Here is a 13,727-nt window from a genome sequence, read left to right on the forward strand (position 1 = left end):
CACCGTCACTCTGACGGCACCCCACAGTCCGGAACAACCTGAACAACACTGTAAAAATCCACTCGGCATACCAGCACGAGCGTAAATGTCTACTAAACCACCTGGAGTACTCGTCTCGAGGATACTGCGACAGTACAATTTAATAACGGCTCCTAGAACTAAATCAGGCAGTTTAATCAAGTGACATGTCCAAATCGCAAGTTTTCTCCTAATTCAATTTTCAAGTCCAACATGTATAACCTATTCAATTTATTACCACATGCTCCAAATTCAGATATGCAATCTACCATTTAATCCATGAATTCGAGTTAGAATAGATTATCCAAAAATTGAAAACTATACATGTCGACGATTAGAACTAAGGAGTCAAAACCGATGTAACCCACCTCGATTGCTAATTCCTGGCAGCACGGAACTCCCTTCGGCTGCGGAACAACCTGCCGAAACGTCCGAAAACCTCCCAAGGCCCGAAGTCAAGCTCCCGCCAAACTCTACACGGAGAATCCGACAATAAACATTAATTTTGCCTCCAAAAACAGCAACAGAGAAGAGCGAAATTCTGACCTAGCAAACCTTTACCAAATCCAGCAAGTAAGGGCTTCATGGATTCCTCTCGAAGTCCCGAATCCAACGAACCAAGTCCCGTCGAAAACCGACGCTCCTACGCCGAGTACGAATTGAAATACCGACGGTCGACGCTGGAAATTCTGCAAATCAGCACCAAGCTCGAAATGATAATACTTGAAGCAATGCAACGGAACACTCACCTCAATGGCTAATCGGACATCGACGTGGCGTCGAGAACGGCGAAAACACACCCTCGCCTAGCTTCCTCGCAGCGCTACGATCCCAGCCGTACCCTCGAACGGCTTCGCGGCGCGTCGTCGGCGTCGAATCCGAGCTCCTCGGCACCTCTACCCGTGCTCTCCACCATGCACGTAATTAACTAGAGAGAACAAAAAGTGCACACTCTCTGTTAATTTGAAGGGATAAACATGAAAAGGGCGGTGGCATTCTTATCCAAAAAAAATGACCACTATGCCCCTTGACCAACTCAAAATGAAGGGTATTACACCTATCCTGTGATTTTCCTTCATTAATCTAAAATATCGATATCCTTCTGTAACCAACCCACTATGACTACAAGCTAACAAAACAACAATAAAAACTAATTTCGTTCGGGATTATTTTCTCCACCAACATCCTGTCGAAAAGCTCAACAGCCGGCCTCCCCTGCCCATGCAAAGAATAGGAGCACATCATTGAAGTCCAAAGAACGACATTCCTCTTATCGATGCTGCGAAAAGTTTTATCAGCATCTTCTAAACTACCACATTTAGCATACATGTAAGTGATAGCCGATGCTAAGTGTGCATCAAAACTAATTGAATGGGCTGTTCGACCACCGAAATTTGGCACAAGTTTGAGAAAAAATTCTCTTGATTCAGACTGCCACATGATTCATAGAAGGGTTTATTGATGTCATAATATGAAATATGTTCCAGATATTTTGACACTATAAAATTTTTTAATTAGTATAGTAATTTATTAGTAACATAGACTTCAAGTAGGCAATGTTTAGATAGATTTTTTTTTCTCATAGAAAAATTATTGCTTTGATACGAAGTAAAAGAGTACCTAGGCTTATTTATTGCTTTGTTAATTTCTCTCTTTGTTTCATAGCTCCCCAAAAATAAAAAAGAAGAAGAAGAAGAAGAAAGAACATATACAAATAAATTCGAAAAATTCACACAATAACAAATAAAATACACCAATCTGAAAATATTTTTACATAATTTTTCTTCTTTTCTCCTCTCCAATACTCTACATTAAATTCAAGAAACCAAAGTAAATAAGACTTCAGAAGCATGCAGTATAGATCAAATGCTATTTTTTCATAAATAATTTTTTGGGTCCGAATTTACACGCAATACACAACTATAATTGACAATATTTTGATTAAAACCTCAATATATTTTTTCATAACTCAATTTCTTCATCAGTGTAAGCATAGTGTAAGTAACAACTAATGAAAGAAAAAAGCTGTAAATAGTAGGATAAGTTGAAATAATTATATATTCATCATTATTTACCCTCTAAACAGAAGAATACTGTATTATCGACATGCTGATAGGGAATTTTGGGGATTTTTGGGTTTTGGGGATGATATTTGAACATTTTGGCAGCTTTTATTTTGATAAAGGCTTTTCTAACTTGCTGGGATAGATTTAGTGACAAATGATATTGTCTAATTAAATTGCCAATATATTTGAATTCCTATCCTTTGTAAGACTAAATACTGATGCTCTTCTCACTGTCTTCAAGCAGTTTAACAGTTGCTCAGAACGAGGATATTGTTGAGCAATTCCTCTCAAGAAATCTTTCAGCTGGTATGTGAATTTACGAAATTAGAGTGTAATAGCTGTTGCGCATTGTCCAATCTATCAATTTTAGAACAAAACAACATAAAAACTGCATCCTTTACCAAACCAATCAGGACAAACCAATCCAATAACTCAAAAACCAAAGCATCTAACGCCAATTACATCTCTTAAATTGGACAACTACTCATTAGAAAATTCAAACCAGATATGCATATTTAAACCACATTAGCTATCCATTGGTTAAAGTTTGGCAACAAACTGAGAGCTATAAGGCCCCCCCCCCCCTAGCTATGCATTGGTTAAAGATATGGATATTTTCAAATAATATTTGATCCATTTTCACCTCTAAGAGAGAGGGTCATTTTTGTAAATCTAAATTTTCTGGCACTATTTGTTAAAAAATTTGTTTTGAAGGGGTTAAATGCAAAAAATGAAAAACCCTTAACTGTGGCGCCGGTCCCCTCTCTCTCGATCCTGCGTCCTGAGAAACCCTAAGCGCTTCCTCTCTCTCGATCTCTCTTCCGGGGTGGCGCGCGCTCTCTCTCTGCCTCTCCGCTCTCCTCGCTCGCCCTCTCCGCTCTCTCTCCCTCTCGCTTGCTCTCGCCCTCCCAAAACCTAAGACGCGGTGGTGATCTCCGCCGGTGTCGCGATCTCCGCACTCGCCGTCGACGGTGCGATCTCCGCGAAGACGCTTCGAAACCCTAGCGCCTTCACCATCCCGCGATATACGTGGTCTTGCGGCCGCCGCCGCCGCCGCAGTCTCAGGCAGAGACGCTCCAATTTCCTTTCTCTTCACTGTCGTGTGATTATCAGGTAAACAATTGCCAAAACCCACTTTTGTTTCTGCCTAATCTCTCTATTCCCTGCTTAAAGATCCGAATTTTACTGATTTTTAGTAGTGGCAGTGGGAGATTTCTTGCCGAGCCTTTTTGACTTGGATATGTGCTATTTTGCCTCGCCTTTTGTTTTATTTCTGTTTTTTTTTTATATTCATTGTGGTTGATGGGAATTTGGGTGACCTACGGTGGGTTTGGTGTATTTTATTTGTGCTTATTTTTAGGAAGAAAATGGATTTTTGGGGGATTTTTAGCAAAACCCAGACGCCATTTTTGTGCTACATGATCCACTTAAAGGGGGACTTTTGGTGACTGTTTTGTGATTATTGATTAAAAAAAAAATCTTTTTTAAGAGATAGTAATTGGAGGATGATGGTGGACTAAGTTGGATTTGGAGTGTTTATTTCATCTTGTTTTTGGGAAGTAATAAGTGGTTTTGGGAGGGTTTTTAGCAAAACCCATGTGCTACTTTGCGCTAAATGATGCTAGATGCTTTAGATTTCTCCAAGTTTACCATTTTTGGGAGGGTTTTTGGTGATTGGTAGTTTGAATCAGATATCTTTGTGATCGCTAATTCATAAAAAACTTGCGTAGGAAGAAATACACTTTCAATTTTGGGTGGACTAAGTTGGGTTTAGAGTAGTTATTTGTTTTTCTTTTTGGAAGCGGTAAAAATAGTGTTTTTTGGGGTTTTTAACAAAATCCATGTGTCATCTAAATCGGATCTTTGTATGTTGTTTTGATTTAGCTGTACTTTAGTGATTGTATAATAATCGCTTCTTTGGTAATTTACTATTGGATCTTTGTATGTTGTTTTGATTTAGCTGTACTTTAGTGATTGTATAATAATCGCTTCTTTGGTAATTTACTATTGTTTAGGTAAGCTTCTTTTTGTTGATTTATTATTGTTTAGTCATTATTTAGTCATTTTGTGTTTGGTTATTTGTTTGCAATTATTAATTATCTAATTTACAAGTGTGGTTAATTTTGTGAGGTTTTATTTCTAAAAAAATTAATTAATGGGCTAAGTAGGGGGATTGGGAGTAGGGCTAGGGGCGGGGGGCAAGTGGGCAGGAGGGGTAGTCTATAAAAAATATCCAATCCATATTCTTTTCCATACACCAAACATAGAATAGAATTAATTTATCCAATCCTTTACTAATTTTGTGTTGCGCCAAATGCAAGATTCGAATTGTATATAGCCAATTCTATCTAATCCAACCTTGTCTAGTCGTGTTCTTGTTATCTTATCCAATCCAATCCCATACCCCAAACATGCCCATAAAATGTTTATTGTGATAATATGATTTCATCGAGTCTTTAGTGCCATTTAAACAATTGTTCGAAAGTATCTTGAAGGAGTCTTTTGTTTATTTAAAAATTCTATGAAAGCGTGCGCCTCACCTCACTGAGGGTTGCACCTGTGCAGAAGCACCTTGCGCTCACACTCTTATAGCTCTTTGTGCCTTGTGCCTTGTGCCTTTTTAGACATTGGCTCGCAGCTATAGAAACAGAGGAGGAGAAAGTAATTTTTACTTGAATTCTAGTTCAACCGAAGTGTGCTTCGACCCGAACTTCACTTTCTGTGAAATAAACGGGCCTTTACCTGCGAGTTTGCAAAACACTAAGCTAAGAGTTCCCCATTGACTCCTCTCCATCATCCAACAATGGCTGGCGCCCGAGGCGAAGAGGTATGCACCTTTCTCTCTCTCTCTCTCTCTCTCTCTCCCTCTCTCAACCTAGTTAGTTGAACCCTAAAGGAATTTTTGATAGTTTTGTTGAGAGGATTTGATGATTTTGATTCAATTTGAATGGAGAATTCCCTATGCAATATGATTACTTGGACAAACTAGAAGAAAACAAGCTATATGGAACCACATGGCATATCACATGGCAAATATTTGAATTTAAGTGCGTCAAAGCACTTCCGTCGCAGTTCCTGTCTAATTGTTGCAATAAATATCGCATATTCTTAGTTAAATGTATTTTTGATGAGTAATTTATTAGTTTCATTGGAAGAATTTGACTATTTCGACTCAAATTGAATTGAAAATTCCCTAAAAACTATTATCAATTGAACAAAGTAAAAGAAAACATGTCATGTGGTATTGAAAATATTCTCTAATTGAATAGTTCGAGGTAGACATTAGGTTTCAGTTTGGTGTTTAGGTTTGGATTTATCAAAAAGAGTGTTGGTTTCTATGAGGAACACTGAAGTTTTTATAAATCTGAGCTGATATTATGTTGATAGGTGCTTGTTTAGATTTTTTAAATATAAAAACTACATCAAATTTATTGCTTTTGTTTAATTGGCGGCATTACTTTTCAGTAATTAAGTAATTTTACTGAAAGAACTAGAGGAGTGCAACTCAATTTGGACGAAGAATTCGTTAAACAATGGAACTGTTTGAATAAGCTGAAAGAAAATTAGCTCTATGATTGTAAAAGATGTACTAATTGGATGGTAGGGAAAATCTCGAGAAGATTATTCCTCATAGAAATATTGCTGTATTTAAAGTTGTTAGTCTCCTTTTGCGTTATTCAAGAGACCATTGATTCCCATAATAAAAGCTAAACTTCTCTTAGTTTGAGGAAAAAGAATGAGGAAAAAGAATTATATTAGGTTGATCAGTGCATGTTTAGATATCTTTTAACAAAATGACCTCAATGGTTTTGACTTTTTTCCCCTCTCTAGTCAATGGATCAAGTTACAGACTTTCTGACTTTTATTGCTGAATTTAATACCATGTTGAAGTTCTGGTTTTAATACCATGTTAAGCAGTAGTAAGGTTTGTGTAATAATTATTTATTTTCTACTGATAGGCGGCATCGGAGACTGTGGAGTCGGTCCACTTTAGCTTTTATAATGAGGAGGAGATCCGCAAAATCAGTGTTAAAAGGATCACAAAGCCTGATCTCCTTGATACCAAGAATGTTCCTGTTTCTGATGGATTGTACGATCCAGCTTTGGGTCCGATCAATGATACTGATTCGTAAGTTTTAATTCTTTTGCTAAAGTTGTTCTAGTTGTGAAATTCATATATAAAGAATATTATAATTTTCATCATTAGTACTTCTTTAATAGCTTATTATTCTTACATGCATGGCAAATATCTTTCATTTTGTTTTTTTTTTTCTTTCTCGGAAAAGTCTGTTAGTGTGCGTCCATTCTCTTATTGTTATGACTGAGCACTAATTGAAATTGGCTTGATATCGATGAAGTGAAATTGGCTTGATATCGATGAAGCGAAATTGGCATGATGCTATATCAGTAAAGTCTTTTCAAATACCTGAAGCTAGGTTTCTCTGGCTATTCTTATGGTATCGGTTGGGTTTTGTCTTTGGCCAACTAGAGAAGCAATCATCTCTGATGTTTCAGCTTAATGCTCAATTAACTTTGTTCAATGGGTAGTTAGTTATACATGCATTATAGAAAACATAATTGGGCAAGGTTCCTATAAGCTGGTGTTGGTGTCACCATAGAGGAGTCTTCTCTGTAACACCTACATTTATGACGCCATCTTTGGCACATAGATGAACCCACAAGCATTAACAAAATAACAATAACCTCTTTTGCCGTCCTTCCCATTTGAAATTACTGAAATGGTCTTGATTTCGCATAATCAGTGTGACATGGCTATGTGATTGGCTAACTTGGTTGTCTACATGGTGTTGGTGTTAGAGAGAATGCATTCTCGTTGTAGTGAGGCCTTCTGCATTCCAATATGTTTGATTGCCGCTTTGTCAAGAAATAAAAGAAAAAAGGATAATTGCATATGGCTCCTTGCAAAGCTATCAAATAGCAAATATATCACTGCAAAACTTAAGTTATCAAATTTATCCCTCCAAAAGTCCTCCCATCTGCAAATGTGTCCTTCTGTTGTCAACATTTAGATAACCATGAATTAAAAAAGCTAACTACAATTAGCTAAGGGGTAAAATCACCTTTTTACCCCTTATATATATAATTTGTATTCCAATGTTGAGTCCCGTCATCTTTCTCACACTCTCCTCTTTACCCATGGCGACAACAAGACCGATGGTGGCGGCGGCGACGTCGAAGGTGAGACCCTCGATCACAGCAAAATAAGGTACGCTGCATGTGCCGCGGCGAAGGCGAGGAGAGAGAGAAAGAAAGATAACCTTTTTGCAGGGACAAATTTGTAATGGCAAAAATTGCCATTTTACACGCCCACAGGTAAAAAACTAATGGTGAATCAAACGGTAGGGACATGTATGAATGAACCAGAACTTTTGGAGGGATATATTTGCAAATCAGAGAGTTTTTGAAGGGATAAATCTGATCATTTAAGTTTTCTAGGGATTTATCTGTTATTTAATATTTTACAGGGAGCTGTCTGAAATTAACCCAAAGAAACAAACTACTCTTCCTTTTTGTTTGTAGTTTTAATTCTCATTTATAAGGGCGAAGACTAAAACAATATATTGGATATAGAAGGAAGAAACTTCGAAGAAAAGATGAAGCTTTTTTAAAATGCTTACCTGAACTTAGGTCCCAGTTATGTAAGTAATGTCTGAAGAAAATAGTGGAGTAGAAGAGGGTTTCAATTTACATACCTAGACTAGATGTGAATTTCAATATAGGCAAATGAAGCTTTCTAACAATTGCGTACTAGTTTAGATCTATGAAGATATGAAAGAAATATCTTTTTTGGTTCTTTCTCTTTAGCGAACTCAAGATGAAATGGTTGAAAACTAAAAAGCATATGTTCCTTAGCTATGTGTGCACTTAATGCTGCTTTCTGATGCATGTTTTCTTGACCTTTCTGTGTAGCTGCAAAACGTGTGGCCAGCTTTCTGTTCGTTGCCCCGGCCATTGTGGTCATATAGACCTTGCTAGACCAATTTATAACCCATTGTTGTTCAAGAGTCTTCAAACTCTTCTTCAGATTACTTGCTTCAGTTGCCATAATTTTAAGTTGGACCATGAAAAGGTAATTCTCCCTTCGCGTAATTTTTACTTATTTAAGGATTGGCTTAACTGTAGACTTATTTTCGGCAGTTTGATTTAGGTTTTGATTTCATTTCAAAAGTTTCAATTGTAGCAGTTTAGTCCCTGAATTTTGGTCCCAGCTTCAATTATGTCCTTGATGTCTCAATTTTGATTCTGAAGTTTTGTTTTGATTTCAATTTAATCCTTAAACATTTTATCCTAGTTTCATTTTCATCCTCGTGCTTGCTATTTAACAGAGAAAAGAGCAAGTGATGGTGCTGATGTAGCACTTTTTACAGATGATAGTCTGTGGAAAGAACTTAATTGGTATTACAATAAACTTCAGGGACTAGATTGCTGTAATTGAAATATGGGAGTGAAATTGGAATTCAAATCAAACAACAGGGACCACGTTTGTAGTTAACCTTTTAAAAGTGTATATTTGTCTAATTATCATCATAAATAGTTCACCTATATACTGTTCTTAGGTCAGAAGATATACCTCCCAACTCAAACTTATATTAGAGGGCGACATTATTGGGGCTAGAAATTTAGAAGCTGCATCATGGAATCAATTAAATTCTTCTGAAAATGAGACAGTGAGTTCTGCTGATTGTACCGGAGAATCCTTTTCATCAAATCCGAAGCAACGAACATGGACTTCCCTTCAATACACTGAGGCTCTCTCTGTCCTTTCCAAGTTGATGAGAGAGAAACGTAAGAAGTGTAATAATTGCGAGGCTAAAAATCCAACAATTACCAGTCCTACATTTGGGTGGCTGAACAAGGTACTTTTCATTTACAACTTCAAAATGATTGCTTTTACATCTTTGTCTCAATAGAGTGCTGATTTTTTTGTGATTGATACATCGGCTTATGATGGTGTGTTCTTATGTGATTATTCCTGTCTTTACTGTCAATGTGAGACTTCTAGTTGTTCACTTTTTTATATCAATCTTTACTTCCCCCTTCCTTTCCCTTTTTAAACTTGTCCAGTGGAACTTCTTATTATCTTGAATACAATGTCCTAAATATGTCCTTTAAATATTTAGCTATGCCAATTGTATTGGGATAATTTTTTTTTAGTTGGGGTAATTTTCAAAAGAACCCCTCTATAGTTTCAAATTTTCATAGACGCCCCTTCAAAATCTAAAATATCACATATATCCCTCTAAATATATGACTATATCATATTTGTCCCTACTATTAGCAAACAATAAGCTTACCCCGGTCAAAAGAGGGTTAAATACTGTTAAATTAATAAAATGACAATTTTACCCTCAATTATCCCTTGTTGGGCAATATTTTAATACATGTTATTTTTCAGTTTTTTTGTCTATCACTTTTATTTGATTAATTTTTCTTTTAAGAAATTGTTAAAATTTTGAAATTGCGTTCTTTGCGATAAGATTGGTAAGCTTTTAGCTTACTGGCGGGTAAAAATGAAATTTCGGAATTAATGTACCAAATTTGCAAGGAATTTTACTAGTAGGGGGCAGTTGAGAATATTTCTAATGTTAACGAGGGCATTGGTGGTATTTTAAACTTTGAAGGGGCATTGACGAAATCACAGCAGCTCATAAGGGCATTTAGGAAATTATCCCTTTTTAATTTAGCAAATCTTATGTTTATGGAAGTAAAAGCTGGCAGCAGAATCTTTTGAGTGTTGATTGGAAGGAAGTATTATCTTGTTTTGATCCGTCATAAATGAATTAACAGGTTAGCTTGTCAAGTAAAATTTTTTGAACAGTGAAATGAGATTGTCTTGTTTATCAATTTTTAGGAACCTGTAAGTGTGAGCATGGATGCATCTGTGTGAGTTGCAATATAAACATGATGTCAGTCAGTCTTGTTGCTAGTACAGAGAAGCAATTACTTTGCTTCACTGTGGGATACATGATGTTTACTAGTGAAGGTCTATTGATCTCTGCTTGCTAATACTCATAAGGTCTATTATGCTGTCTCCTCTGTGGACCTCTTTTGACATTGCTATTAGGTACAACTAATTATAATGAATTTCTTTGTACCGTTTGAAAAATTTCCCACTTTCTCTCCCTTTTAGCTAAGGAATGGATGATAGTATGTGCCAGGTGGATGCTAGACAAGGGTTATAGTTTGGTGATCCCCTTTTTCATCCACAATGTGCTACTTACTTTTATTCGGCAATGTAAATTATGCAATGCTGAATTCAGATGCTTGGAGTACTAAATCTATAGACATCTGTTTTCTTGTTTCATTATGCGCAATTAATGAAATTTAGATGGTAATTTTCTGAGTGATTTTTTCACTTTTTTTCTAATATCAACAAAAAAGTTTAGTTTTATAAACTATATACTTAGCATGCTTACCACTAGTATTACAGTTGATTAACATTTTTTTCTTGATTGTCTCGTTCTTTTGCTAATTTTTTGGATTTCTTGTTTCTAGATTGTGCGTTCATCGGATGTAAGGGCAAATATAATAGCTCGGTCTGAGATTGAACAATCCTCCACTGTGGAACAAAATGATGAAGCTGATACAATAGCAACCAAAAAAGCTAAAAGACAAACACGGCGTCTTCCTGATGAATTAGCTAAGCAGATGTTATCTTCTGGGCAGAAACATCTATTTCCTGTGGAGGTTTGTTTATTTATAGTTTTTCTCATGACTCAATTTCTTTTACAAAAGATTCTTCAGTAGTTTAGTTGGGCATAATTGTAACATTGTTGACTGTTGTTTGAACTATTTTAGGCCGAAAATGTTTTAGAGGCTCTGTGGAAAAATGAGGCACGGCTCTGCATGCTGATATGTGATATACAGCAGAAAAGTTTAACTGTATGTAGAAGGGAAAAAGGCTACCAGATGTTTTTTCTCAGGGCTCTTCTTGTCCCACCAAGCAAGTTCCGCCCGCCGGCTGGGAGTTCTACCCGTGGGGTAAGCAGATCTGATCAATCATTGGTGTGACCCTAATGATTATACTTAAGGAGAAAAGTGGCTTATGTGTTATCTGCCAATTTAGATGATGAAGTTTCTGACCTTTGACGTCAGTTTCAGTTTCCCCAGAGTTGCTATTATAACAATTTAGCTCTGAAGTTTGACATTGATTGTAATTTGATCCTTAAAATCTCGATTCGGCCCTCAAGTTTGACCTTGATTTCAATTTCTTCCCTAAATTTCATCCTCAAAATTTCAATTTAATGAGAAAAATCTAACGAAGGTGTTGACATGACACTTTTATAAATAGTAAGCTAAAAAAAGGCATTATCATTCTGCAGAGTAAACTTCAGGGGTCAAATTGCTAGACTTGAAACTATTAGGATGAATTTGAATTTCTGGTCAAACTTTAGGGAGCAAATTGTAACCTTTTGTATATTCATTATGCCTTTATTGCGGGGGGCCTTTTTTTTGTCCTCCCTCCCCTTTCCATAATGCTCTCTCTGGTAGAAGCAAGAACTATTCTTTTTAAGTTTATATGCTTCTTCTCTTGTACTAGTCTAACTTTTCCTACATTTTGACACTGAAATTTAACTAACCTATTCTACTGTTTTTAGGTTTTAGAACATCCACAAAATGTATTATTAAGTAAAGTTCAAGAGTCTAACATTGCTTTGCGGAATCTAATTGCGCTTGATCCCAATCATCCTGATGTCTCAAAGAGATGGATGGATCTTCAAAGAAGCGTGAATGTGCTGTTTGATAGTAGTAAGGGCTCCGGTATGTATTACTATTCGTCTCTCTTTCTACCATTGTTGCTAGATAGACATTGTTAAATTAAAGTATGACAAAGCTAGTTTGTTTCGTTGATATGGTTTCATAGACCGTTATAAGGGCACTGTTGGTTGTTTTTACCTTTTTATTTGCTCAATCCTGGTGCATTTTGCTTCTCATGCTCTGAAATCTGAATATTCGACTTCAAGTCTTTAATTTTGTGGCTATCTCCTCCAACTAATCGCTGCTTTTTTGGTTGATTGGAGACTGACAATGTCGTGAATATCTGTAATTCTTAGAGCCAAATTGGATCCAATCGTGTGGTGAAACTCTTATCTACTTGGCCTTTAACTTGCAATAGGTGGGTTCAAAACTTCAAACATATTAAGGCCGATGGGCATGACACAGCACTGTGGGGCCTGCCAAAGTCAGCACTGTGGGGCATGACACATTGGCATGGGTTTTTTTAAAATTTTTTATGAAAAATTAGCTTTTTAAATTGTTTTAATATTTCTTATGGCTATCGAAATAGCTCAACTGTTTTCTGTCTCACACAATTTAGTAAGAATAGAGTCACAAAGATCTTAATAAGTGAAAAAAAATCTTATATATTTTATAAAACATACGTATGAAAACAAAACTTAAAAGTTATAATTAAATAAAATTTATAGAAAAACGCCACCATAGTTAAATTCAGTACATCTAAAATAATTAAAAAATTGAGGGAGATCTTATAATTCTTATTTTTTCACTAGAAGATGGTCTCATTATGCATCTGAGTTCACTAATTTCATTATGCATCTGAGTTCACTAATTGCATGAATATTAATAGATTTACAAGATCTATATATTTCAAGCATGGAAAAACCTTTGTAAAACTTTTTTATCTCAAAAGCACACGAAAAGCACCAAAAGCCAAAAAAATTGTCGATATGGTATCGGCACGGCCCCGTGCGTTGCCAGGGTATAACATGGGTGGATTGGGGTGACATGGGCAGCATGGGAAATCCTTGTTAAGGCCCTTTAGGAATGTGATGGCCACTCACACTACTTTGATGCTTTAGAGGATAGTGGGAACTCTTACCATAGAAATATCGACCAGGTGCTTCTCCGTTGGCTGTTCCCGTCACCATTTTAAATTAAAGTACAACTACCTACTTGCATTCTGTTCTCTATTCTCATGTTCTGGACAGATATGAATCTTGTAGATCAACTGAAATAGAGAGAACTAAGTGATAGATAAGCACATATTTGCAATGAAAATCCTTGAATATCAACTCCTCCAAATTCTACGTTTACTTTAGTTGTGAATATTTTCGTATTGTCATTTTTGGTTAACACTTTTAGATGGGCTAAATTAAGGTTCTAAGATGAATTAATTTCTACAAAATCTATACTATTATCAGTTCCAATTATGATTCTCTCAACACATTATGGATAATTTTCCACGCATATATTACTATTTATTCTTGGGTTTCATAGTACATCTTGTTTTTCCTATCTCATTTTTAGTGTTTAACACTTTTCCTTTTTACATCTCAAGGATTGTCGTGCTGTTTGAATCAAGGTTTAAAGTGCCGTGGCACGGGGGCGTGTCGTTATGTCCCTGGCATGGTACGGCACAGGCACGCTTGCGTGCCGACACGTGGCACGCTTGCGTGCCGATAGATACGTATGACCTCCTACTGGCACGCTTTGGCACGGATTTATTTCAGTTTTTTTGGTTCTAATAAACTCTTATAATGTTATTTTGAAATATTTAAATAAATAATGATGAATATTTACTATATATATCTTACTATACTCATTAATTAACATGCATGTAAGCTTTTTGTAAGTAAAATACAACTATACCTGATGTAGAAT

The 13,727-nt window shown here is 36.2% G+C and overlaps 1 protein-coding gene and 1 long non-coding RNA gene across 5 annotated transcripts in view; one reads left to right on the forward strand and one right to left on the reverse strand.

Moving 5' to 3' along the window:
* LOC109728822 lies at positions 351 to 1,049 on the reverse strand. 3 transcript variants are annotated; one of them, XR_002221119.1, is made up of 3 exons: positions 768 to 1,049; positions 574 to 698; positions 351 to 491 (listed from the first exon to the last, which is right to left on the reverse strand). It is a non-coding gene; the product is annotated as an uncharacterized LOC109728822 (long non-coding RNA). The 3 variants fall into 3 exon arrangements; XR_002221117.1 differs by having other exon boundaries at positions 565 to 698; positions 768 to 1,048; XR_002221118.1 differs by having other exon boundaries at positions 580 to 698; positions 768 to 1,047.
* The window catches only part of LOC109728570 (DNA-directed RNA polymerase I subunit 1), a 50,604-nt gene continuing 39,713 nt past the window's right edge, over positions 2,837 to 13,727 (forward strand). Inside the window, exons 1-8 of one of the 2 annotated variants that reach the window (XM_020258991.1) lie at positions 2,837 to 3,197; positions 4,709 to 4,911; positions 6,044 to 6,213; positions 8,016 to 8,175; positions 8,663 to 8,962; positions 10,602 to 10,793; positions 10,905 to 11,087; positions 11,705 to 11,867. In XM_020258991.1, the coding sequence (XP_020114580.1) occupies positions 4,888 to 4,911; positions 6,044 to 6,213; positions 8,016 to 8,175; positions 8,663 to 8,962; positions 10,602 to 10,793; positions 10,905 to 11,087; positions 11,705 to 11,867 (1,192 nt within the window). In that variant the 5' untranslated portion in view covers positions 2,837 to 3,197; positions 4,709 to 4,887. Of the gene's footprint in view, positions 3,198 to 4,695; positions 4,912 to 6,043; positions 6,214 to 8,015; positions 8,176 to 8,662; positions 8,963 to 10,601; positions 10,794 to 10,904; positions 11,088 to 11,704; positions 11,868 to 13,727 lie in introns of those variants that run through there. The other variant, XM_020258992.1, reaches the window with a different exon arrangement.

This window comes from Ananas comosus, linkage group 24, assembly GCF_001540865.1.
Source record: "Ananas comosus cultivar F153 linkage group 24, ASM154086v1, whole genome shotgun sequence".
Lineage (NCBI taxonomy): Eukaryota > Viridiplantae > Streptophyta > Magnoliopsida > Poales > Bromeliaceae > Ananas > Ananas comosus.